This window comes from Aplosporella prunicola (genome assembly GCF_010093885.1).
Source record: "Aplosporella prunicola CBS 121167 unplaced genomic scaffold K452scaffold_52, whole genome shotgun sequence".
NCBI classification, from domain to species: Eukaryota; Fungi; Ascomycota; class Dothideomycetes; order Botryosphaeriales; family Aplosporellaceae; genus Aplosporella; species Aplosporella prunicola.
The window spans coordinates 49,938-75,618 of NW_022983580.1; the positions used below are offsets into that span (position 1 = coordinate 49,938).

General features: G+C 55.9%; 8 protein-coding genes across 8 annotated transcripts; 4 read left to right on the forward strand and 4 right to left on the reverse strand.

Moving 5' to 3' along the window:
* Positions 1 to 349: 349 nt before the first annotated feature.
* K452DRAFT_292515 (uncharacterized protein) lies at positions 350 to 2,401 on the reverse strand. The gene is made up of 4 exons (XM_033541389.1): positions 2,275 to 2,401; positions 2,153 to 2,202; positions 1,861 to 2,084; positions 350 to 1,796 (listed from the first exon to the last, which is right to left on the reverse strand). Exons 1-4 carry the CDS (start codon positions 2,361 to 2,363, stop codon positions 687 to 689), a joined length of 1,473 nt encoding a protein of 490 aa, XP_033392037.1. The 5' UTR covers positions 2,364 to 2,401; the 3' UTR covers positions 350 to 686.
* A 265-nt stretch (positions 2,402 to 2,666) lies between these two features.
* On the forward strand, positions 2,667 to 8,880 carry K452DRAFT_259296 (uncharacterized protein). Its single transcript, XM_033538492.1, has 2 exons — positions 2,667 to 7,305; positions 7,374 to 8,880. Exons 1-2 carry the CDS (start codon positions 2,744 to 2,746, stop codon positions 8,782 to 8,784), a joined length of 5,973 nt encoding a protein of 1,990 aa, XP_033392038.1. The 5' UTR covers positions 2,667 to 2,743; the 3' UTR covers positions 8,785 to 8,880.
* Positions 8,881 to 9,757: 877 nt separating this feature from the next.
* K452DRAFT_259301 (uncharacterized protein) lies at positions 9,758 to 11,964 on the reverse strand. Its single transcript, XM_033538493.1, has 5 exons — positions 11,773 to 11,964; positions 11,437 to 11,677; positions 11,064 to 11,377; positions 10,490 to 11,009; positions 9,758 to 10,439 (listed from the first exon to the last, which is right to left on the reverse strand). The coding sequence occupies exons 1-5, from the start codon at positions 11,814 to 11,816 to the stop codon at positions 9,999 to 10,001; spliced, it is 1,560 nt and encodes a 519-aa protein (XP_033392039.1). The 5' UTR covers positions 11,817 to 11,964; the 3' UTR covers positions 9,758 to 9,998.
* Positions 11,965 to 12,100: 136 nt separating this feature from the next.
* On the forward strand, positions 12,101 to 13,372 carry K452DRAFT_237722 (uncharacterized protein; the record flags this gene model as incomplete). Its single annotated transcript, XM_033537613.1, has 3 exons — positions 12,101 to 12,158; positions 12,225 to 12,485; positions 12,633 to 13,372. 3 exons carry the CDS (start codon positions 12,101 to 12,103, stop codon positions 13,370 to 13,372), a joined length of 1,059 nt encoding a protein of 352 aa, XP_033392040.1.
* A 424-nt stretch (positions 13,373 to 13,796) lies between these two features.
* On the forward strand, positions 13,797 to 15,588 carry K452DRAFT_237752 (uncharacterized protein; the record flags this gene model as incomplete). The annotated part of the gene is made up of 3 exons (XM_033537614.1): positions 13,797 to 13,975; positions 14,334 to 14,414; positions 14,472 to 15,588. Coding segments are annotated over 3 exons (1,377 nt in total), but the record flags the coding sequence as incomplete, so codon positions are not given.
* Positions 15,589 to 16,179: 591 nt separating this feature from the next.
* On the forward strand, positions 16,180 to 20,150 carry K452DRAFT_322514 (uncharacterized protein). Its single transcript, XM_033544515.1, has 2 exons — positions 16,180 to 19,019; positions 19,076 to 20,150. The coding sequence occupies exons 1-2, from the start codon at positions 16,563 to 16,565 to the stop codon at positions 19,859 to 19,861; spliced, it is 3,243 nt and encodes a 1,080-aa protein (XP_033392042.1). The 5' UTR covers positions 16,180 to 16,562; the 3' UTR covers positions 19,862 to 20,150.
* Positions 20,151 to 20,619: 469 nt separating this feature from the next.
* K452DRAFT_354005 (uncharacterized protein) lies at positions 20,620 to 22,440 on the reverse strand (the record flags this gene model as incomplete). The annotated part of the gene is made up of 4 exons (XM_033545862.1): positions 21,871 to 22,440; positions 21,668 to 21,811; positions 21,316 to 21,500; positions 20,620 to 21,252 (listed from the first exon to the last, which is right to left on the reverse strand). The coding sequence occupies exons 1-4, from the start codon at positions 22,196 to 22,198 to the stop codon at positions 20,620 to 20,622; spliced, it is 1,290 nt and encodes a 429-aa protein (XP_033392043.1). The 5' UTR covers positions 22,199 to 22,440.
* A 1,938-nt stretch (positions 22,441 to 24,378) lies between these two features.
* Positions 24,379 to 25,483, reverse strand: K452DRAFT_292522 (uncharacterized protein). The gene has a single exon (XM_033541390.1). The coding sequence runs from the start codon at positions 25,430 to 25,432 to the stop codon at positions 24,683 to 24,685; it is 750 nt and encodes a 249-aa protein (XP_033392044.1). The 5' UTR covers positions 25,433 to 25,483; the 3' UTR covers positions 24,379 to 24,682.
* Positions 25,484 to 25,681: the final 198 nt, after the last annotated feature.

The following is a 25,681-nucleotide window of genomic DNA, read 5'->3' on the forward strand; positions in this document are numbered from 1 at the left end:
ATGTGCTTTACCTACCTAGGTATCTATGCTGAATAGACGGATGAGCGCGTCAAGGAGAGAGAAGATGTTGGCGTAGGTAGGTGCTAGCAGGGAGGAAAGCATACGGAGTGGGAGTGACGTACCTAGTGTTATTGAAGTTCTGTTCGGGGGCTCTAGCGTTTGTAGAGTGGGAATATAAGTGCTGCAGACGCGGGGATAAGTGTAGGTGTGCGTGAGAAATGCTTGGATGTCTTGAGTATAAGAATCCAGCTTTGAGTAGAACGGATATTTCTCCAATGCAGCAAGAATCATATACGTACTCATCCTAGCTTTAAGTGTTTGCAATTTCCTACCGCGTAACTGTGTCGTATCATATCATATGCATGCATGCATCGCTGAGTCCCACCACAAATGCCCACCAAACAAACAATCAAGCAAGCAAGCACAACCAAGCATAGAAAAAACGACGTAGTAGTGAATTGGAGAGAGACGAACAAACGACTCGAACACCCTTGGCACCGGGCTTAGATTTACAGTGATATCACTCTTCTTCCAGCAGACCTCCCCATCCAACCAATTTTCGGCGCGGCGACATGCGCCTTTCTCAACACAGACGCCGCGCTCCCCTTTTCTCCTCTGTGCACCGCACCCACCATCAGAATAACAATGGTGGTGCCCTCGCGCTCCCGCGCCTCCTATCCGCCAATTTACAGCAGCAGCTCAAGCGGGTTCTCAATGACCTTCTTCAGCTCGCGCATGAACTCGCCACCAACAGCGCCGTCAACGACCTTGTGGTCAAACGAGCCCGTCAGGACAATCTGGTCGTCCCACTCGATGCCCGTCTCGCCGTCCGCGCCCTCCACGGGGATAGCGACCTTCTTGGTCGTGCCGACGGCCAGGATGGCCGCCTGAGGGGGGTTGATGACGGCAGTGAAGCGGTCAATGGCGTCGTTCATGCCCATGTTCGAGATGGTGAAGGTGCCGCCCTGGTACTCCTCGGGCTTAAGCTTGCCGTCGCGCGCGCGCTTGCCAAGCTCCTTGATCTGCGACGAGATGCTCTGCAGGCCCAGGCCATTGACGTTCTTGACAATGGGCGTCATCAGGCCGACGGGCGTCGCAACAGCGACCGAGACGTCAACGACGTTGTGCTGGCGGATGACGGTCTGGCCGTCAACCTCGCGCCAGGAGGAGTTGACCGCAGGGACCTTGCGGCACGCGATGGCGCAGGCCTTGATGAGGAAGTCGTTGACCGACAGCTTGTACGCGCCGTTGGAGGAGGCGTTGAGGGCCGCGCGCAGCTTGCCGAGCTTGCTGACGGAGACGGTCGAGGCGACGAAGTAGTGGGGGTTCTCCTGCATCGACTCCTTCAGGCGGTTGGCAATGGTCTTGCGCATGCTGCTGGCGGGGATGTCCTCGTAAGTGGGAGTGCCCGCGGGAGCGCCAGCGGGACCGGCAGCAGGCTTGTACTTCTCCACGTCCTGGACGGTGATGCGGCCGCCGGGGCCGGTACCCTTGAGAGAAGCAATGGGAACACCCTTCTCAAGCGCAATCTTCTTGGCCGCAGGAGCGATGATGGGCTCGCGGTCAAGGACGGTCTGGAGGCGCGCGCCAGTGGACTCGGACTCCTGGGGAGCGGGCTGCGACTCCTTGCCAGCGGGAGGCGAGGTCTTGGAGCTAGAATCAGCGGGCTCAGAAGCCTCAGCGGCCTCCTGCTTGGGCGCCTCCTTGGGGGAAGACTTGTCACCACCGGCATCCTCAATGGAGAAGGACTCGAAAGCAGAGACATCGCCACCCTCCTCAACCATAACGGCAATGGGCTGTTTATCCAAGTCAGTCCAAATTGTCCACTCTGCACGTGGTCTCGGCCGGGGTGTTGCTTACGGCGCCAACGGCGACATCCTTCTCACCAGACTCCTTCAGGATCTTGGCGACGACGCCCTCCTCCTGGAACTCGAAGTCCATCTGGGCCTTGTCGGTCTCGATCTCTACGAGAACGTCACCAGGGGCGATAGAGTCGCCGGGCTTCTTTTGCCAGGTGCCGATGTTGCCGGCCGTCATGGTAGGCGACAGGGCCGGCATGCTGACGACGGTGTGCGGGGGGAAAGCTGCATTGGCGACAATGGTCAGCCGGGCTATGCGGCGCAATGGTTGAGACGGGGGCGGGAAGACATACACTTGGAGGCATAGTAGCGGGCGAGAGCTGAAAGCGCCGGAGTGGAGCGTCTGCGCGCGGAAACGTGAAAGTCAGCACGGCGACGGGCATTGAGCCGTCGGAGCAGGCGGCGCAAGACTCACTGGGCAAACAGCTGGGCCCGGGAAACGGTCCTCAGGCCGGCGGAAGCGCGCAGGGCGGAGCTGCGAGAAAGGACTGCCGCAGCGGACATTGTGGAGAGGTGGGATGGATGGAGCGGGCGGCTGAGGCGGAGGGGGAGAAATTGGAGAAAATGAGCGAGGGGAACGGCGGCGGGGAAGGAAGCGATGAAGCAGGAGACACCGCGACTAAAGTCGACCCTCTTGTGGTGGATGTGGTGGTGAATGTAGGCAGCGTCGGACTCAACAGCTTCTTTTCGTTGGCCTCCGATCCGGGCGGACTTTCATGGGCTTCGGATAATCTTCGACTACCTGACTCGCGCCTGAGGCCTCCAACGCATCGCTGAGGATACGAGGCATCATCGCGCTTTCGACCACCAAACCGCATTCCCCCCCCCGCCATGACATGAGCTCCCGCCCCGTCCGCCCACCTACTACCCACTAATCGCACGCCATGGCCGACGCGGAGCCTACCAGAGACCCTCTGCCTTCACCACCCGCACCCGAGGGGCCCGACACCGACGACCATGTTCCCCATACCCACGAGCATGTGACGACGACTGAAGAGCAGGAGCCGCAGGAACCCGTTGAGCCCGCTGAGGCTCCTGAGCCGCAACCCGCCGACGACATTGCAGAAGAGCAGGCTCCCGACGCATCAGACAATCCTGCGCCTGTCGAATCTCAAGAAGAGCCAACTCCCGAAGAGTCCGCCAGCGAGGAGCCGCCGCAGCAGGAAGAGGCCGCGCCGCCGCCACCACCAGCAATATCACTGCCGGAAGATGACGCGAGCGCAGCCGGACGAGATGCAGTCTCGCCCACCACGCAGCCCGAGACGCCTCCCTCGATACGAATGCGCACCGACTCGCAATCCACCGCGGCCACCAACGCGACGGCGAGAACCTCGACGCGCAGCTCCCTCGTATTCGTCGTGACGGCATTGGAGTTCATCGCCGCCTCCAAGGATGCGCGGAAGAACCAGAAGCTGGGCACCGCGACCCAGCGGGCTTTGACCACCATCAAAGGCGAGTCGGATCCGCACAACCTCGACCCAGAGGTCCTCTTTGAGCCTTTGCAGCTCGCGACGGAGGCGCACACTATCCAGGTCGTCACCACCGCCCTCGATTGCATTGGCAAGCTCATCAGCTACTCCTACTTCTCCTACCCCGTCGAAACACCCGCCGGAGCACCGGAGCAACCGCCGCTCATCGACCGCGCCATAGACACAATATGCGATTGTTTTCAGATGGATGCGACTCACGTCGAGGTCGAGCTGCAGATTCTCAAATCTTTGCTTGCGGCCATCTTGAACGACAAGATTGTCGTGCACGGAGCTGGCCTGCTCAAGGCTGTCAGACAAACCTACAACGTCTTCCTACACTCGAAATCGAGCAACAATCAAGTGGTCGCTCAGGGAGCTCTGACCCAGATGGTCGGCACGGTATTCGAGCGCGTCAAGGCAAGGTTGCGCATAAAGGAGGCAAAGCTCAACCTGTCCAAAACCTCCCTCAACAAGGGCAGCTCTGGAGACATTACTCCCGAAGACGACGACATTGGCGCAACAGGGAGTCACGATGCCGACCAGGATGACGACTTGTCGGAGGCTGCTAGCGAACTTCCGGTGGAGAAGGACAACTCCGCGAAGATCACCCTGCAGAGCTTCGAAAACCGCAAGAGTTTTGACGATGCACGGATAGCAGACAACGCCCCGACATTAGTCACTCGCGCGAAAAACCGGCGGACGCCATCTCGGACAAACACTAGTCGATCTGACGCCGAAGGTGGTGAGGGCTCCGACGAAGAAGAGGAAGACGAGATCTACGTGAAGGATGCGTATCTTGTCTTCCGCGCCATGTGTCGCCTGAGCACCAAGGCGGTGCCTGTCGAGGAGGCACAGAACGTCAGGTCCCAGAGCATGAGGTCGAAATTGTTGGCGCTGCATATAATCCATACCATTCTTCACAACAACGTGGCCGTCTTCATCTCCCCTTATGCCACGATCCGCAGCAGTAACACAGCGGAGCCGACCACGTTCGTGCAGGCCATTAAGCAATATCTTTGCCTAAGCTTGAGTCGAAACGGCTCCAGCTCCATCAAGCAAGTTTTTGAGGTCAGCTGCGAGATTTTCTGGCTCATGATCAAGCAACTCCGCGTCATGCTAAAGAAGGAAATCGAAGTCTTCTTGAAGGAGATCTACTTGGCAGTCTTAGAAAAGCGCACTGCGCCTGCATTCCAAAAGCACTATTTTTTGATTATTCTACACAGGATCGCGGCTGATCCCAGAACTTTGGTCGAGATCTATCTCAACTATGACTGCGACCGGACGGCCTTGGACAACATGTTCCAAAAGATCGTTGAGCATATTTCAAGAATATCCAGTACACCAGTGGCAATCACTGCACAGCAGCAGCAGCTTTACCAAGAGCAACACGCAAAGCAAGCGAGCAGTCCTTCGGATTGGCATAATCGCGGCACCATTCCACCGTCGCTCGCAACAATGTCAATCCAACCTGCTAATGAAAAGGAGGACCAAGGATTCCCCCCAGAATATTCCTTGAAGCAAGAGTCTTTAGAGGCTCTGGTCGAAATCCTCCGATCTTTGGTTAATTGGGCTTCACAGAGTCTTTCGGCTGCAGCGCAACAGATCCAACAAAATGACTCGAGAACCTCAGTTGAAGACTCCATTAGGGACTCCATCGACACGCGGTCTGGTACATGGCCTTCACCATTCCCTGGTTCGGAGACGCCAAATGGCCAGAGCACACCATTGCCGCTGCCGGAGGATGACCCAAGCCAGCTTGAAAAAGCAAAACAGCGCAAGACTGCTCTGAACAACGCGATACGTCAATTTAACTTCAAGCCGAAGCGTGGGCTAAAGATACTTCTCAAAGAAAGTTTCATCAAATCCGACGCTCCAGAGGATGTCGCAAGGTTCCTTCTCAGCAATGATCACATCGACAAGAAAGCTCTTGGCGAGTTCCTCGGAGAAGGTGACGACTACAACGTCAAGATCATGCATTCTTTTGTAGACTGTATGGATTTCAACAGGACCCGCTTCGTTGATGCCCTGCGCCGCTTCTTGCAGAGCTTCCGCCTTCCGGGTGAGGCGCAGAAGATTGATCGCTTTATGCTCAAGTTTGCTGAGCGTTATATTTCTGGAAACCCGAATGCTTTTGCCAATGCCGATACCGCCTATGTTCTTGCCTACTCTGTAATCATGTTGAATACCGATCAGCACAGCACGAAATTGAAGGGTGCCCGAATGACACCTGAGGATTTCATCAAGAACAACAGAGGTATCAATGACAACGCCGATCTTCCGGACGAGTACCTTCGTGGAATTTTCGATGAAATATCCAACAACGAGATTGTCCTCAACACTGAACGCGAAACGGCCGCCAATATGGGAATGATGCCTCAGCCCAACAACCAAGGCCTGGCTGCCAACATTGGTCAAGCTTTAGCTACGGTTGGCCGCGACTTGCAGAGAGAAGCCTATGTCCAAGCCTCAGAAGAGATGGCAAACCGGACGGAACAGCTCTACAAAAGCTTGTTGCGCGCACAGCGGCGAGGCCCTTCCCGCTTCCCTGTTTCCAAGTTCATCCCCGCCTCTTCGTTCAAGCACATTGGCCCAATGTTCCAAGTCACATGGATGCCGTTCCTTACGGCACTGTCTGGTCAAGCTCAGGATACGCACAACCTGGAGACGATTAAGCTTTGCATGGAAGGCCAGAAGCTTGCAATTCGCATTGCCTGCTTGTTCGACCTGGAGGATCCGCGCCAAGCCTTTGTTGCCTCCCTAGCCAAATTCACTAGCCTCTACAACGTCAGTGAGATGAAAGCAAAGAACATCGAGGCGCTGTATTGCCTACTGGATGTTGCTCAGCATGAGGGTAACTTGCTGAGGGATTCCTGGCGGGAAATTCTCACGTGCATAAGTCAACTCGACCGGTTCCAGCTCATCTCCGCAGGCGTAGACGAAGGCATCCTGCCCGACGTGATGATGAGAAGCAGCTCTGTCTCTAGCAAATCTTCTGCCAGCAGAAAGTCACTGCAGCCGCCAAACAATCGCCGAACCCGTTCGACGACCACCTTTTACCAAGCCGAAGCTGCTGCAGAGAGCCGCTCCGCAGATATGATCCGCGCAGTCGATCGCATCTTCACCAACACCGCCAATCTTTCTGGAGAGGCCATCTTATACTTCGTCAAGGCGCTGGTTCAAGTTAGCTGGCAAGAGATTCAATCGTCTGGTCAGAGCGACTCCCCGCGGACCTACAGTTTGCAAAAGCTCGTCGAGATTAGCGGTTACAACATGACGCGTGTTCGCTTCGAATGGACGAATATCTGGCAGGTACTCGGTGAGCATTTCATCCAGGTTGGCTGCCATACAAACACCAATGTTGTCTTCTTCGCGCTTAACAGCTTGCGTCAACTTTCCATGAAATTCACGGAGATCGAAGAGCTTCCCGGTTTCAAGTTCCAAAAGGACTTCCTAAAGCCGTTTGAGCATATCATGAAGAACACAAGCGTGGTAACAGTCAAGGATATGGTGCTCCGCTGCTTGATTCAAATAATCCAAGCACGGGGTGAGAACATCCGCTCGGGATGGCGGACCATGTTTGGTGTCTTCACGGTCGCGGCGAAGGAACCTTACGAGGGCATCGTCAACCTGGCATTCGACAACATCACCCAAGTGTACAACACTAGATTTGGCGTAGTGATCTCTCAGGGTGCTTTTGCTGATCTCATCGTCTGCTTGACCGAATTCTCGAAGAACCACAAATTCCAGCGCAAGTCCCTGCAGGCAATTGAGACGCTCAAGTCAAGCGTGCCGAAAATGTTGAGGACTCCCGAGTGCCCGTTATCGCAGACTTCGAACGCACCCAAAGAGCCTCCTCAATCTGCAACCTTGCCGAAGCAGCCGACAAAGCAGACGCAGGAGGAGCAGTTCTGGTTCCCAGTGCTGTTTGCCTACCACGATGTGCTGATGACTGGAGAAGACTTGGAAGTACGGTCAAGGTAAGTGATAAACTACTACGATGTTTGTTTAGTCAAGATATACACGCTGACAATACTGTCTTCCACAGAGCTTTGACATATCTTTTTGAAACTTTGACACAATATGGTGGTAACTTCCCGCAAGACTTCTGGGATACTCTTTGGCGCCAGATACTATACCCGATCTTTATGGTTTTGCGGTCCAAATCAGAAATGTCAAACGCCCTCAACCACGAAGAACTCACTGTCTGGCTTTCGACAACCTTTATCCAGGCGCTTCGGCACATGATCAACCTCTTCACTCACTTCTTCGAATCTCTGGAGTACATGCTAGACCGCTTCCTCGACCTTCTGGCTCTCTGCATATGTCAGGAGAACGATACACTCGCCCGCATTGGTAGCAACTGTCTGCAACAGCTTGTACACCAAAACGTTAAGAAGTTCACTCAAGACCACTGGGAGAAGATTGTCAGCGCGTTCGTTGACCTATTTAACCGGACCGAGGCCACCGCCCTGTTCTCCGCAGCGACCTCGGCGTCTTACACGCCTAACGGCTCGAAGATGGTCCGAACGCCGTCCGTGGGTGCAACGAGCATGTCCGACCTGCCCCTGTCGCATTCCCCAACGTTCGAGAGGCCTGAGATGGAGGAAAGTGGCCTCGGTATCGATGGTCTCTTAACGTCCCATGGCAGTTCTGCCGTCTCGTCGGACGAATCCGGTTTCGTCAATGGTAACGCACGAACCGACTTGGAGAACTACAGCTCCACGCCCGAGCTCCAACAAGCACCAGTCGTGGTCACAGCGGCACGCCGCCGCTTCTTCAACCAGATCATCACCAAGTGCGTGCTGCAGCTGCTGATGATCGAGACGGTCAACGAGCTCTTCTCCAACGACGACGTGTACAGCCAGATTCCATCGGCGCAGCTGCTGCGCCTGATGATGCTCCTGAAGAAGAGCTACCAGTTCGCGAAGCGCTTCAATGAGGACCGCGAGCTGCGCACCAAGCTGTTCCGCGAGGGCTTCATGAAGCAGCCGCCCAATCTGCTGAAGCAGGAATCGGGGTCGGCGGCCGTGTACGTGAGCATTCTGTTCCGGATGTACCACGACACATCGAGCGAGCGCAAGAGCAACCGCAAGAACACGGAGGAAGCGCTGATACCGCTGTGCGTGGACATCGTGACGGCGTACACGGCGCTGGACGACGAGACGCAGCAGCGCAATATTGTCACGTGGCGGCCCGTGGTCATTGACGTGCTGGACGGGTACGCGGGCTTCCCGCCTGAGGACTTTGACCGCCACGTTCAGACGTTTGCGCCGCTGATTGTGGCGCTGTTGGCCCGCGAGATGGGCATGGATCTCCAGCGCAGTGTGCAAGGGCTGCTGCAGCGCATCTTTGAGGCGAAGCTGGGCATTCCGCCGACGGAGCTGGTTGGGGGGAAGGCGACGAGCCCGGAGAGGAGGCAGAGTGTTTTTGGACGGAGGGGGAGTAAGGGGAGGTAAAGAGTTGGTGGCATGACGGTTGGGGTTGGTGAGAAGGATGAAGAGGAGAAGGTGCGGATATATGGCCTTGTAATGTGTGTTTTTTTCCTTGCGTGCTAGAGTTGCGTGCGGGTGAGTGGCAACGGACGGCATCGGCAGCAGTGGGCATCAGAGGAGGAGGATGAGGAGGAAAAATCGTGTACGCACGCACGCAGCTCATACATACGGTTGGAAGAGCCTGCCTGTCTTGCTTGGATTGCCTGCATGCTCCATGCCAGTCACCCAGCACACCAGCGCCAGCGCACCCGCCACAACAAACGAGCAAAGGAAAGGAAAAGAGAAAAAAAGGAAAAAAAAAAAAAAAGAAGCAACGCGACTTTTCGTTCTCGATACTTTCCGAGTAGGCGTTTTATATCTGTGGCAGGCGAGAATTGAGCGAGGAAAGCAGGGAACAGGGGAACGAACGAACGAGAGAACGAACGAATCTTGGATACAGTACACCTAGTCAGTACGCGCTGCACTGCACTGCACTGTACTGTACTATACGTATGAGCATGAGAACGAGACGAGCGAGCACGAGCGAGACGTATTTATCTATCTATTCTATCTATTCTAGCCTTTTATTTATCGTTCTTTTCTTCTTCGACACTTTCACTGTCCGGCACGGCACTGTCGTTGGACGATATGGGATGGGTGGCTTTTTTTTGTGTATTATATTTATTAGTTACTACTACTGCTGTTGCTGCTATATTCCAGTGCGTTTCACTGTGGGCTTGTTTGGGTGTTGTGTTGTATTGAGTGAATGACTTCTTCGTCGATGGTATACTCAACAATGCCAGGGTGAAGAAGTTCAGTTCAACATCGAGCAGAACAAGTCCGTCGATATCGTGCTCCGCTCCGGCTGCTCTTACATACGAGACCCTTCCCACTCACTGCTTCAAATCATTGTGAGCACAACCACACACTACACGCATTCATATGAAGAAGCAAAAATCGTGCGTTTAAACAAACAGCTCATCTATCGAATTCCCCCATCATACAACAAGCCGCTTCCCCTCATAATGTCCAAAGCGCTAATTTCATCCCGCTATGCCTTGCATAATCCATCCATCATTTTTCTCATCGAAACACAAACCTGTCGCCGTCTTTCAAGCGCAGAAGAGTGGGGGGTATCGCTAAGCGCAGCAGCCCGCAATTCGTCTTCCGCGCCCACAGCCAAGGGATTCGCCGACCCCTTAACCGGCGTGCTCCACAATCTCCGACACGAGCTTGCCGTTCTTGATGTAACTCTTGAACTGCTCGGGCACGGGCTGCTCCGCGTAATCGTCATCCTCGGTCGCAGGCGGCACGTTGATGTTCACGCTCGTGCACTTGCTCGTGAAGATCTCCGTCTCCAAGCTGTCGCGGCTGAGGTACACGGCCGCGCCGTCGACCTGGTCAAGCAGGATCGTCGGCATCGTGCCCAGCACCTGCACTGCGAAATTGGGGCACTTGATCACATCGACCGACGAGACGAGGCTGTCGACAATGATCGAGGTGCGCGCGCAGTTGTCGATCGAGATGGCGTTGGCCTTGTTCGTCACCCGGATCGTCGTGTTCTTGCAGTGCGAGATCAGGATGGACTGCACAATGGTCGCCTCGATCTCAACGGGCTCAGCGGGCGAGTCGAAGTTTTCCTATACAGGTATTAACATCCAATCATCATCTCTAGCGTGGTTCGACTTACGATTATCCACTTGTTGCCGTCAAGCTCCTTCCTGGGCGGCTTCTTCAGGCGCATGTTGTCCGGCTTCGGCTTGTGTGGCGGCGCAGGGGTCTTGCTGCCAGTGCTGTCTTTCCTCTCCGGCACGGCGCTGTTCTCACGCAGGGTGGGGTTCTTGTGCGTCATCTGGCTCGGGTCAACCTTGCGCAGACCGGACGTAACCGCTTCTCCGCGGTTCAGCTGATCGAACACGGCACCCATGTCCGCAGCGGGGCGGCTCGCACCACCCGCCGGAGGCATCGGCGGAGGCGGCGGGCCAGGCGGTGGCGGCGGCGGAGGAGGCGCGCCGCCCGCGGGAGGTGCGGGCGCAGGAGGAGCGCCGCTGGGTGCCGCGCCTCCAGACTGGATTTGGCGCAGGGCTTCAGAAGCGTCGATACCACTAGGGTTCCACTGTACGCCCTTGGGGTGGTACTCTTTGATGTAGGCGATGAGGGTCTTGAAAAGCCTGTAGAAGGACTGAACCCATTCCACGTGTGCGCGGTTCCTACGGCATTGTTAGTCCTTCTGTATGAAGCTGCCAGGTCTCCGGAGAACGTACGTCTCTTTGTAATCCTTCAGAACCTTGTTGCCATACATCTGCGCGCCACCAAACAGCTCCTCGGCTACCTTTGCGGGGCTGCCTTCGATCGTGACCCAGCCCAGCAAGCCGACGCCGTCGGCGACCATGGTAACGTGGTTCTTGAGCTCAAAGTTCTTGCAGCTCTGCTTGAGAGCCTCCACGTTGCCCATGGCGACCTGCAGGTCTTTCAATGTCTCGGCGAATGCCTTGGACTGGTTGCCAGGGTTCTTGGCCTTTGTCGCAAGGAGGAGGAATTGGCGCTGCGCATTGAAGGCTTGGACAACGGCCGCAGCCTGTGACGAATGTGTTAGCAGAGTGTATGACGGATAGTAGAAGTAAGTCTTAAACATGCCTGCTCAGCAACGGTCGGGTCCAGCTGCTTGCTCAGGTCGTCGAACTCCTTGAGGTCGCCCCCAAGCAGCTCGTCAAAAGCGACGACCGAAGCAGGAAGCTCGGAGTCAGCGGCCGAGGCAGCAGCCGGAGGAGCAGCTCCGGCACTGGCGGCCAGCGCGCCCGGAGCATTGTTGAGCACGGTCGGCTGGTCGAAGGTGGACGAGGCAATGTCCTCGAGGCGCGAGGTGGCCGCTTCCAGCCTGAGGGTGAGGCGTGTCAGCGCATCGTTGGCGACGGGGATGGTAGAGGACAGGTGGATGGGGTCCATGGCAAGCGTAGCGTAAGGTATACGTACCGCTTTATGAGGGTGGTGAGATTGTTCATGTTGTTTTGCGCCATTGTAGGCAGGAGCGGGAAGGGGGAGGCGCTATTTCTAGTAGGCGCGATTAGGGGGAGCCAACGTTCCCACTAGTCGACAGTACAGGACGCGCAAAAGATGACAGGATGTTGGTGGAGGAAGCAGATCCGCGGCCGAGTCAGTGCTTCGACTTCGTTGTCTTTGTTGTCTGGGGCTCAAGCGACGACCCTCTCAAATGCACGAGCTGCAGGCCAAATCAGGGTACAGAGAGCCTATGCCCGCCCTCCCCCTCTCCGTCCTCCTCGACACCCTCTTCTACATAAACATGGCCGACGACGAGGACCTTTCCATAGATTTTGTGAGCCTGGGCATGTTTATTCTCGGTACACCGCCTCTCTCCGCTCTCCGCAGCCATCGACCACAGTCCTGAGACGCGTGCCTGTATACAGATGACATCGAGTTCAAGCCGCCCACAGCGCCCGTCACAAACGTCGTTGGCGGCGCCGGCTCCTACTCGGCCATTGGCGCCCGCATCCTGTCCCCGCCGCCGCTGTCGCGGTCGGTGGGCTGGATAGTCGACTGCGGCTCCGACTTCCCCGCTGAGCTTCGACAAAGCATCTCCGAATGGGACACGAGCTGCCTGTTCCGCGACACGCCCAATCGCCTCACCACCCGCGGCTGGAACGGCTACGGCGAAAACGAGCGTCGAGGTATGCTTTCTTTAGTCTCGAAATTATTCCGTCTCGCACCCCGCAGCATGATCAACACTCCATGTTTCACTTCTGTCGTCATGTTGCCTATTCCGCCCACCTCCGCTGCTTCACTCCCTGTTTCGCGTCCATTCTAACACATCATAGAATTCAAATACCTCACCCCCAAGCTGCGCATAGATCACGAATCTCTGACACCTGAACTCACCATGGCCAAATCCTTCCATCTCATTTGTAGCTCAATGCGTGCTGCTGACCTCGTCACCAATATCTTGCTTCAGCGTAAGACGCTGGCCGAAGACAAATGGGTGAATCTTCCGCTTTTTATCTGGGAGCCCGTGCCCGACCTCTGCACGCCCGAAGAATTTGAAAACGCTCTTTTGGCTCTCAGATGCGTGGACGTCGTCAGCCCCAATCACGGCGAGCTGGGCGGTTTCTTTGGACGTGACACTACCACGCCAGAAGGCGACGTTGACAAGCAGGCTGTTGAGGAGTGCTGCGAGTTCTGGTTGAATGCCGGCGTCGGTGCCAAGGGTGAGGGGGCTGTGGTGGTGAGGGCTGGAAAGGATGGATGTTATATCGCAACGCGTGAATTACGACGATGGTTGCCTGCTGTTCACAAATCACCTGAAAAGGTGGTTGATCCTACTGGTGGTGGAAACGGCTTTCTCGGAGGACTGGCCGTTGGCTTGGTACGAGGCGGCGCCACGCCAGGAGTGCATAATGTGGAAGAAGCAGCGGTGTGGGGAAGTATCGCGGCAAGCTTTGCGATTGAACAGGTGGGAATGCCGGTGCTGGAGAAGGGAGAAAATGGAGAAGCTGAGAAGTGGAATGGTGTCAAAGTCGAAGATAGAATCAGAGAGTATAGACAAAGACTGGAGTCTTAGATCCAGCCTTCAAAGTATAAAATTGAAACCGTAGAAAATTGGAACGTGCAGACTGCAAAGAAAATGGGCTGTAGCGGCAGGAAAGAATCAAAAGACTCGAAAACAAAGGCCGTACCGCCATATGCAGCTTTGAAGCGTGTCGACAGCGCGCAACGGCAACTGTCCTGGTTTTACTCTCTCGGAAGAGCTCGTGTCAAATCACCTGTATCGATACACTTCACTGGCCGCCGTCAATGGCTGTGCTCTTCGGAATATACATTGGTTGTCCGATGCGCTCGTCTATGATCCCTCCCTCTGCGCGCGCTCGTGTTCTCTGATCTCCCTGCTCCAGCTGCAATGTTCTTGTCAGCAACTCTTCTCGATCGTCTCTCGACATGCACGCGCCAATTGCGCCGCCAGGTATGTAACAGGAAGGGGTCCTCACTATCTGCTAGGGAAGAACCTGCCGGGCTCGGGGAACCTATCGCGGTGCTCGCGGTCGGCGCTGACGCTCCAAGCCAGGGCGACAATGCCGATCATGAGACCGCCAATCGCGGCGGTGTTGGCTTTCCAGTTCTTAGGCTGCGAGTACCAGCCACCGGCGGGCGACCAGACATGCTTGGGGTAACTTTGGGGGGAATTAGCTGGGCGGTGGCGGGGGCAATGGAGCGATTGGCAGCGTACGGGATCTTGTCGCTGCCCATGACTTGAGTCTTCTGCATGATGGGCTACTGGGATGCGGGTGGTGCTATGGGAGCTCTGGGGGAGGTGGTGGAGCTGGGCGGCATCGTAGGTCATCGGCGCTCGGCAAACGTTAGTCCGCGTGTGGCAGGCCGGGCATCTTCGCAACTTCTCGGCGGGCGAAGAAGCTGGGTCTGGAGGTTTCCTTCAGCCTGCGAAATTTTGGGCCAGCACGCCAATTGACAAGCCACCCCCTCCCGCCAGCTGCTCGCGCCCATCCCGCCGCCCCGGATATGAAGAGATTACGGATAGACCGGTTGGGCGCCGTTCGCTCTTTCACGCGCCTGGCCGCACGCCCTCGCCCGCAATGTCCCTTCCAGCAGTCCCAACGCCCGCACCAGTCGGCCGTGCCTCAGTACAGGCCCATGCCTGGTTATAGGCTCCAGTCAACCACCTCTACCCCGCCGAACCCTCCCGAAGTTCCGGCTGTAAAGGCCGATCCCGAAGTCGACCTTGACCACGAGGATCTTGTCGTCGGTCCGCCAGAACTCGAGTCTCTCCCCTCCCCTCCCGTCAGCGCTGCCTCCCGCTCTGCGAAGCTCTCTGCCCTTCATGCTCGTCTCTCACTTCCCAAGAGGGTTCCTGTCCAATCGCTCGCCCGGACACTCGTCGACCCTTCCGCAGACAGCAACCAGGATTTCAATAACGCCGCCCTCGCGACCCTAGGCAGCGACCTTATGGGCTACTACACTAGCGAACATATCATCTGTCAATATCCGCGCCTGCCCATGGCTGTGCTTTTCTCGGCACAGAACGCCTATGTCGGCGACAAGGCTCTCTGTGCCGTTGCGCGCGAATGGGGTGTTGAAACGGCTGCTGCGCCTGGCGGCGAAGTTGACCCCGGTCTCCTCCAGTTTACCCTTCTGGCACCGGGCACCGAATTCCGCCCTTTCAAAATCGATACCAACAGGCCGAATGAGCGCAAAGGCTGGGGTTGGAGGCAGAGTATAAGCAACCGTATCGTGTACGATGATCAGTTCGGCGAGTCGCGCGGAAAAGAGACGCTCCCATTCCAGGAGGAGAAGCTCGAAGGCGTTACCAAGGAGGTCGCGAGCGCCAACTTCGTCCGCGCTGTCGTGGGTGCTGTGTATGTTCATGCAGGCCGCATTACGGCACAGCAGTTCATCTCAGCCCACTTCCTGTCGAGACATCTGGACATGTCGAAGCTGTTCGACTTCCGGACTCCAACGCGCGACTTGTCGAAGCTGTGCGCTAGAGAAGGCTTTGAGGCGCCCGTCGCACGCCTTCTCGCCGAGACTGGTCGTTTGAGCAGACATCCCGTCTTTGTCGTGGGCGTATACAGTGGCAGGGACAAGCTGGGCGAGGGTGCAGGCGCGAGCTTGGATGAGGGTAGGGTAAGGGCTGCTGCGGCGGCGCTGAGGAGTTGGTACCTGTACAGCCCGCTGGAGGTTACGAAGCCGAGCGAGGTGGAGGTCACCAGGGAGGGCAAGACTTGGGTGCCAAACCTGGTGGACATGGGTGAGATTGTTGTGTAAATGAAGAAAAATGGATCGAACTGTCCCACAGCCTTGTATCGCACGGGCCTGTTGGGGAGAAGGACAAAGACTCGTTGCCGGACATGGAAACGAACACGCCTTACAAAGACACGAGGGACGATAGAGGGAAGGGTAAAAGGCGGGGGCTGGGGATGGGAAACTGCATATCTGTCCAGCCGGGGGTTTGTATCATATGTATTTTGCGCATTGTTGAAGGCGGTGCGCCTCGTCACCCCAAGCATCATTGGGCGGAGTAACTGTCTGAAAAATGTACTTTGTGAAGAAATCACTAGATGCGTAACGTCTGTTACCGTGAAGCGAGATGGTGATACTTGTACGGAGTAGAAGAGAATATGCACCTTTTCACCCATACCCAGGACTCGGGCTGGGAGCTAGGCAAGGAGTACTCTGCAGGGACTGCTTGTATCGTCCCCTGACGGTAGATCTCGTTACTTAGTTTGACAATATGATAGGACGTAAGATGCAAGAACATGGAAGCCAGCAGGCTTTTTGTTGCTGACATGGATCGTTAGAGCAGCGCTTTATTTCATTGACGGTGTGCAACGCGAGAAACAGGTTGCAATATCATCCTTCACCCTTTGTGAAAAAAATAACTTTTTCGGTGGCAGAGATCAATGAACGGAAACGTCTTGTCGTTGACGTATCCTTCAGACAGTCGGTCGCAAGCCTGGTACGAGTCAGGCAATCCCCGCCAAAGCAACCGCACTTCCGTCACCAATCACAAGAATTTCAACCTCGCCACTTTCACCCACACGGCCTTCTCTACGAGCAGTGCCATTGCGAGATCCGCCTCTTAGTCATTCACTTGACTGCCTATTTTTCGCACTTGTCCGGCCGAGCTACGCTATCGACCACTTCCCCGGCCATCGTCAACGCCGACACAAGTCCTAGGATAAAACCTAGTCAACCGGTCCATCGCATCTTACCACCCCCGAAACCGTCCGACCGCCACGATGCCGCCCAAGAAGAAGGGAAGCAAGAAGAACCAGCAGGACGACTGGGAAGCCGAGCTCGGCGAGACCATCGATCCCATAGCTGCTGCCACCGAGGCCGCGAAGCAGGATGAGGCCGACGCAGACAAAGCCGAAGATGAGGAGGTGAGCGGAGGCGGTGGCCTGATGGCTGCACTCCGCAAGAACAAGGGCAAGCGCGCGAAGAAGGGCAAGATCGCCGAGGATTTCGTCGAGGGCGAGGACCCCACCGCTGATGGCGCGAGCGGCACCCAAACTCCCCAAGACGCTGCTGTCGACTTCTCGTCCAAGGCGCCTGAGGAGGCGACCATGGATGACGAGGACGTCTTCGCACAGCCGGCCAAGAAGGGCAAGGGCGGCAAGGCTGCTCAGCAGAAGCAGCAGCCCAAGGAAGAAGACGAGGACGAGGATCCCGGCCGTATGAAGACTAAGAAGGAGAAGGAAAAGGAGAAGAAGGAGCGCGAAAAGCAGAGGAAGAAGGAGCAAGCCAAGAAGAAGACGGCTGCTCCCCCTCCTGCTCCTAAAAACGAACCTAAGGTCGAGGAGAAGAAGGCCGAAGCCGCTCCCTCTCCGGAACCCGCTGCTCCTGCGGGCGGAAAGAAGAAGAAGATCAACCCCGCGCTTGCTGCTCTCCAGAAGCAACAGGAAGAACGGAAACGTCGTGAGGAAGAACTTGCCCGCCTTGAGGCTGAGGAAAAGGCCCGTACGGAAGAGGAAGAGCGCCGGGCCGTTGAAGAGGAGAAGGCCAAGGAGGAGGCCAGAGCTGCCAAGAAGCAGAAAGAAAAGGAGAAGATTGAGCAGCTTAAGCGTGAGGGCAAGTATATGACGAAGGCCCAGAAGGAGGCTAAGGCGAGGGCCGATGCACGCATGAAGCAGATGATTGAAAGCGGTGCCAAGGTTGCGGGTCTTGAGGAGTCCGCAGAGAAGAAGAAGCCCGTTTACGAAAAGAAGAAGAAGGGCAAGAAGGCGCCAGAGACCCCCAAGGTTGACGCTGCCGAGGAAGAGGCCAGGCGGAAGCTCGAGGAGCTGAAGCTGGCCAAGGAGCAGGAAGAAAGAGCCGCTGCTGAGGCGGAGAAGGCGCGTAAAGATGCCGAAGCCAAGAAGGCTGAGGAGGAGGAAGACGAGCTTGACGACTGGGAGGCTGAGATGGACAAGGAGGACGGTGCTCCGAAGGCCGAGGAGAAGGTCAAGGACAGCTGGGATGCCGAGTCGGACGAGGAGAAGCCTAAGAAGGCCTCTGCCGCCGCTAACGGCAAGGGTGCCAAGAAGGCGGCGGCCTCCGACTCTGAGTCCGAGTCTGAGTCTGATTCTGACGAGTCGTCGGATGACGAGGAGACGACTACGACGAAGAGGGCCGAAGCTGCTCGCAAGGCTGCTGCTGCTAAGCGTCGCCAGGAGCAGCACGAGGCTGCACTTGCCGCCCGCTCCAAAGATGACTTGCGCTCGCCCATTTGCTGTATTCTTGGTCACGTCGATACTGGTAAAACGAAGCTGCTGGACAAGATTCGTCAGACCAACGTCCAGGAGGGCGAAGCTGGTGGTATCACTCAACAGATTGGTGCTACGTACTTCCCTCTCGATGCCCTCAAGAAGAAGACCCAGGTTGTCAACAAGGACGGTGCGTTCGACTTCAAGATCCCCGGTCTTTTGGTCATCGATACCCCTGGTCACGAGTCTTTCACCAACCTCCGTTCCCGTGGTTCGTCGCTTTGTAACATTGCCATCCTGGTTGTCGATATCATGCACGGTCTCGAGCCTCAAACCCTCGAATCCATGCGCCTGTTGCGTGACAAGAAGACCCCCTTCATTGTCGCGCTTAACAAGATCGATCGTCTGTATGGCTGGAAGAAGATCGAGAACAACGGCTTCCAGGAGTCGCTTGCCTTCCAGGGCAAGGCTGTTCAGAACGAGTTCCGCGATCGTCTCGAAAAGACCAAGGTCGCTTTCGCCGAGCAAGGATTCAACTCGGAGCTCTTCTACGAGAACAAGTCCATGGCCCGCTACGTCTCGCTTGTGCCGACCTCCGCCCACACCGGCGAGGGTATCCCTGACATGATCAAGCTCATCTCTCAATTGACGCAGGAGCGTATGACCAACAGCCTCATGTACCTGTCCGAGGTTGAGGCTACTGTCCTTGAAGTCAAGGTCGTTGAGGGTCTGGGTACCACCATCGATGTGATTTTGTCCAACGGTGTCCTGCATGAGGGTGACAGAATCGTGCTGTGCGGTACACAAGGTCCTATATCTACCAATATTAGGGCCTTGTTGACGCCGGCCGAAATGAAGGAGTTGCGTGTCAAGTCGGCGTACGTGCACAACAAGGAAATCAAGGCCGCTATGGGTGTCAAGATTGCCGCTGAAGGTCTGGACACTGCGGTCGCTGGTTCGCGTCTCATGGTCGTCGGTCCCGATGACGATGAGGAGGACATTGAGGAAGAGGTAAGAGCCAATAGTTGCGTACTTTTTACTGGGCGTAAATGCTAACTAGAGAATAGGTCATGGGCGATCTCGAGCAACTCTTGTCTCGTATCTCCAAGACTGGTCGCGGTGTCAGCGTCCAGGCTTCCACCCTGGGTTCGCTCGAGGCCCTGCTCGAGTTCTTGCGCGTTTCCAAGATCCCCGTCGCCAACATCTCGATTGGTCCCGTCTTCAAGCGCGATGTCATGCAAGCGGGTATCATGCTGGAGAAGGCGAAGGAATACGCGGTCATGCTCTGCTTCGACGTACGCGTGGACAAGGAAGCGCGCGAATATGCCGACCAGGTGGGCGTCAAGATCTTCGAGGCCGACATTATCTACCACCTGTTCGACGCGTTCACGGCGCACATGAAGGAGCTGGAAGAGCAGCGCAAGGAGGAGAGCAAGATGCTGGCCGTGTTCCCATGCGTGCTGCGCCCGGTGGCCGTCTTCAACAAGAAGGACCCCATTGTCGTGGGTGTCGACGTGGTCGAGGGCAACCTCAAGCTGCTGACGCCCATTTGCGCCGTCAAGGAGAACCCGACCACCAAGCAGAAGGAGGTCATCCAGCTCGGCCGTGTCGTCGGCATCGAGCGCGACCACAAGCCCATCCAGGTCTGCAAGAAGGGCCAGCCCTCCGTTGCGGTCAAGATCGAGGGCAACAACCAGCCGCTTTATGGCCGTCACCTCGAGGAGAAGGACACGCTGTACTCGCTTATTAGCCGCCAGAGCATCGACACGCTCAAGGACTTTTACCGTGCCGATGTCAGCATGGACGAGTGGGCGCTGATTAAGAAGTTGAAGGTTCTGTTTGATATTCCTTAGGTGGGTTTCATGCATGATGATGATGACGATGGTGGTTGTGGGTGGGGGTTAGGTTGGGTTAGGCAGTGGGTTGTAGCTATGAATGAGGGTTGCGCGCGCGGTAGGATATGGAGATTGCATGGTTGGATGTGTGCTCGCGGAATGCAAAAAGACCGGATAGCATTGGTTGTGAATGGTATATTGTTTCCTCTCTTTCTCCTCCCTTTCCCTTTGCTGCGAGTGTCAGTGATGAATATACTCGTAGCGACCCGTGACAAGCTTTGAAGTGGGCCGTTCTGGTACGTGAATTAAGAAACAGGATCCATCCAACGAACCAGCGAGGCCGGGCCGGTTCTATTGTAGCCGCTTTGACAGCGGTCATGCAAACAGGCATAATGTAGAAAGCTTCACCCAGAGGCGCCTTGAGTAAGTGATCGTTAAAAGTTCATGGTAAACCGACCCAAACCAAGGTTTATTCCTTCATTTAGTGATTTTGGTGATGATTGTCATCATAAATTGGGGGTGGAAACGGTGATGATGATTATCATAGACCGTGTCGGAGGCAAGAGAAAGTGGTGAAAATGGTGATGGTCATCACCATTAACCCTGACAAACGGCGATGATTGATGTCACTAATTCGGAGGAATGATGGTGTTCGTCACCAAAATCGCAAAAAGCAGAAACAAACCTTGGGTTGGGTTCTCTCGTATTGGCAACTCATTCACAATCTACCTCTTTCGCAGTACACTACACTACAACTCTCTTGTCTCACCGGTTTCCTACTCCTTTCCCTTAACCTCCCGCTCCCACTCCTTTCGCACCTCACCCACTAGCCCTTCCTTTGTAAGCACATCCACCGCCGTAGCCGCCAATCCCTTCCCAACTCTCAAAGCTAAATCAAAAGCCTCCCTCGTGCCACTCGCCTTCTCAAACTCGGGACTATGCGGCCCATTCCCACTCACCCCGGGCCTGATCCAAAACCCCGGACTCAAGCTCGGAAGCACATAGCTCACGTCGCCCTGGTCCGTACTCGCCATGGTGCGGCCTCTGACCTCGTCAACCTCGGGGTCGGGAATTGCGCCACCCAGCCGGTTGAAATGCTGTCGGTAGCAGCGGCCCAGCGTGCGGTTGGGGACGTGGTCTTTGTACGCGCCTTCGGGCGTCGTTTTAAGGGCTGCGCCGGTGGCGGTGGCCGCGCCCGCGAAGCACGCGTCTACTTTGCGTTTGAGCTCTGCGAGCCGCGTGGAGGTGTTTGCGCGCACGACGAAGACGCCGGCCGCGTAGGCGTGGATGATGTTTGGTGCTAGGCCGCCGGAGGTGATGTGTCCTTGGATTATGTCGCCGGGTTGGGTTTGCTGCCGTAAGACTGAGAGCGCGTTGTAGGCGGTGATGAGTGCGTCTAAGGCGTTTATCTGTGCGCGGTTTGTTAGTGCGTGTCTGCGTTGTGGGGTGGAAATGGAAGCGCTGTTGCATACTCCGAGCCAAGGGCTTGCGGCTGCGTGCGTTTCGCGCCCGAAGTACTCGACTTTGAAGCGTGTGTATGCGGCCGTGTGCATCAATGCCGTATCGGGGGCGGTTCCGGGATGGGAGATCAGGTTGATGCCGACTTTGTGGTCGCGATAGGCGCCAGCTTCGATGAGTTTGATCTTGCCGCCGCCACCTGGAGTCGAGGTTAGTACGAGCATTAAAGATTCTTCTGAGATAAAATCCCGTATGTCTTGAAGAAAAGAAAGAAACAATCGAATTCAATGAAAACGGTTTGAAAGTGGGTTGGATCCGAACCGACTCTCACCCAAATCCTACCCGGAGACCAACCCATCGACTCACCTTCTTCAGCCGGCGTCCCAAACAGCACAACCTTTCCCGGCAGGTCCTCCTCTTCCATCACCCTCGCCGCAGCCAAAGCCCCCGCCAACGACGCTATCGCAATCAAGTTATGCCCGCAAGCATGGCCAATCTCAGGCAGCGCATCTAACCCGCCCCGCACAAAAAGTCAGCGCAATCCCTCACCCAATCCCCTCGCAACATACCCATCTCCGCATTGAACGACACCACTGGTCCCTTCCCTTTCCCTTTCCCCTCAAACACAGCTACAAAAGCTGTCTCTAGCCCATACGCCGAGCGCTGCACCTGCCAGCCATCTTGCGTCTCCAGGAACGCTGTCAGCGCAGCATGCGCGATCTTCTCCTTGAAGCCCAGTTCCGGGTGATCGTGGATCTTGACGTTGATGGGCCAGAGGGCGTCGGCCAGGCCGTCGACGTACGCGCTGATGGCGGCGAGATGGTCAGTGGCGTCCGAGCTGGGCGTGCTCGATGGGTTGTTGATGAGGATGAAGCCGTCGTCTTCGAAGGCTTCCATTGTGGTTGATGCGGCTATTGTTCTTGGTAAAGTCTTTTTGCCCTTGCTCTTTCTTGTGGGATAGGTTTGAGATGTGGTGGTGTTTATCTATGCGGGAGCGGAGAGTGGGGGAGCTTGAGCACGGACGGATCGCTCCCCGCAGGTCGTGCAAGGTCCAGGCAGAAACGTAAGTCGTGGCCGATCTACGGCATAGTATAATGGAGACTGAATTTGCCACACCTATTAATGGTTGCGATGTCGTCTTGAGATGGTGAGATTAGGCTTAAGAGGTGCCGCGAGATCGAGTGGATCGAGGGGTGAGATTAGGCTCTAGAGATCCCGCGAGATCGGGTCATGGAGGCTGTGTAGTGCGCATCAGGCTGAGGCTGCTTAGAATTTAATTGCACTTGTACTGCATTTCGAACATAAAGTCCAGATCGGTTCATGTTTACTTCACTTCATGTTGATAAATCGGTCGTTGTTGAGCGCTTCAACTTCGAATCTAGATTTCTGTTTTCTCAGCCCAAAATGCCAGCCATCACCAAAAGAACCCTCTCTACGAACGACGAAATAAACATAGTCTTCGGGATTCTCGCAACAGTTTTAGCTTTCATTACGATTATTCTCGGCATTATTTCATGGCGCCTCCAAGTCCGCATGGCCCGTAGTTAGTCTCTCTGAAATCCCACGCCTAACTGTTCACTGATCCACAACAAGGCCAACGGCATGAGGAAGGGGTGTATGAATTTGCAGTACGCTTAGGTCGCGCGCGCCCTTGAATCCAGCTACACCATGTCAGGGCGGGCAACATCAGGGGCACTTACATAACCTTACAACAACTCGACATGTGACTGCGAATAATATGGGATACTCTTGGTCCACACGTGGCCCATACCCCGGAAACCGGAAACATACGTTCCGACGCTTTGGGAGTCACGAGATTGGTGTGGTGGTGTGGTGGTGTGGTGGTACAAAGTGTTCTGATAGGACAAGATATAAATCTATATAGAGCACCAATCACATTTAATCAGCTGCTCTGTCCAATCATCACCCTCGTTAAATATTAACTATCTGCCAATCAACGAACTGTTCCTATGAGATTGCAAAGCAGATGATCCGCCGCAATCATTGGTAGTTAACAAATCTTTGTATTTCCTTCGTCGCTTACATACTCCGCCGTGAGACGGTTAAGGCAGATTCTGCGATGTATGGCTTTGGATCCAAGTTGAGTGTGAGCCTTGACCGGATTTATCTGGCCAGCTTTGGGCGCGTGTGCAGGCGACATGCAGCAAGATGCCAAGAAGACCAGTTACTGATTGTCGAACCGGTATTCTTGGTTCCGCGAGCGAGATGATGACTGGAATTAAGTGATGGACCGATGAAGGGCTGCTAGAATTCGCCCAGCTACCCGCAACTAACCATTTCTGGGGCGGGGAAAGGGGATGGCAAATTGACGGCGACATGGGCAAATTGACGGCGACATGGGCAAAATGACAGAGGCATGGGCAAATTGGCGGCGGCAGGCGGTGGCAGGTTCTAATGCGCGTATTGGGGCTATGTCCGTTCAAGTCCTCCAATCATTTCATCTTGAGCCCTGCGGGTTTGCAAGGGTCTTACTGAGAGCGGAAAAGCAACATACTTGCAGGGGCTAAGACTGAGATTGGCGGCGGGGGACTAACTAGGTGTCAAACGAACACTTCGCGCGAGCGCCGCATAGATATATAAGCTGATTCCTCGAGTCTTCGCTCGAGCATCTCATTTAGTATACCCCCAAAACTTAAACTCGCATCAAGTTTCTTTACCAACATGCCAGCAATCGCGCAAAGAGATCTGACAAAAAATGACGAAATCAACATCGCCTTCGGCGTCGCAGCAGCCATTCTATCATTCATCTCCATCATCGTCGCTATAACAACATGGCGGCAACAAGTCCGCTCAGCCCGAGCAAGTAAGCATCGCACTATACCTAGGACCAAGCCTAGAATCCACCTCCTTCTAACCTATACCCAGACCAACACCACAAAGACGGAATCTACGAATTCGCTATAAGCGTGAGACGCCGCTAGTCCACGCAGGCGCACCAAGCCTAAAACCGGCTAGCAAGCGGACCGACATCCGGAACCGCTCCGAGCCTGTATCCGTAACGGGTTAAACAACGACGCACAACTCCCCTCCTTGTCGATGAATAATGCGTGTGTGGGCATCGCTATGTGTTTTCCCATGCAAGATCTTTGGCGGATTGGCTATTGGAATAAGTGAAGAACTGCATACATTCTACCCACGTCCTACCTGTGCAGGGTTGGTCTCGCGCACGGCCTTGTGGTCGACACTCTATGGGATTGACGACCTAGCCATGGGTACGGAGTTGGGCGTTATAGACAGAAAGTAGACGGCTAGAATAGGATGCTCTTCCACCATCACCAAATCTAGACACCGACCAGAAACAAGCTACTGAAGCCTGGCCGACTCATCATCATCATCATCCAAATCCCAGCATCATCTAATCTAATCCCTCAGTCTCCTCACCCGCTCATCAAGCAGCCACCTCGCCCACGCTCTATGCAGCCGCCCCGTCCACGCGGGAATCGTCTTCTGGCGCTCGCCCTCCTCATCCACAACCTCATAATCATGCGCACTCGCGAACCTCACCTCAACCATGCCCTCCTTATCCACCTCGCCCACGCCCAGCTCATGCCTCCCGCCACTCATAAAGCGCCAGGGATAGCCCCAGCGCGCAAGCGCTTCGCACGCGCCCCTCGCCCGCGCCGGAAACGCCCAACTCAGCAGCAACGGCTGGGCGCGGCCGGGCGCGCGTACGACGCCGAACACGCCGTTCAGCAGCTCCTGGCCCGGCTGGAAGCCGCACTCGCCGGCGTCGCCGGCGTCGCGGTTCAGCAGTTTGCTTCCGGCGGCGGCGAGGCGGCCTTCGCTGCGCAGACCCCGTGACTGCAGGAAGAAGCGCGCCCAGGCGTCTTCGGGGGAGGTGGCGTTGGGCGGGACGGGCGTGGCGCAGTGGCAGCCGTCGCGGCGCGCTTTCTCGAGGAGGGTGCGCAGCGGCACGCGCGCGCCGTACACGTCGATGTGCGGCGTGTGTTGTGTATGCGGGTTGGGTGTCGCGCGTAGAGAGGTGGTGCTGTGCGTTGTTGGGTCTAGGGCGGGGTATTCGGTTTCGAGGCGGTGGAGGGTGTAGTAGGCGTAGTAGGCGGGTGGGGCGGAGACGAGGGTTGTGATGAGCAAGGCGCGCGTGCGTGGCATTTTGATTGGAGTGACTTGGTGGCTTTGGTTGTGGTTGTGGTGTTGTTTACGTTGCTTACCTTATATATACGCGTAGTGCGGGGTGATGGTGAGGGGAAGCGGTGTTGGTGGAGTGATTACCTAGGTGATGTGCAGCAGGCGTTGCGACCCGGAGCGATCCCTTGCCAGGCGCCGGGCACGTGCTCACTTTCCAGCCTCACCTAGTCATCATCAGCATCATCAGCATCATCAGCATCATCAGCATCATCA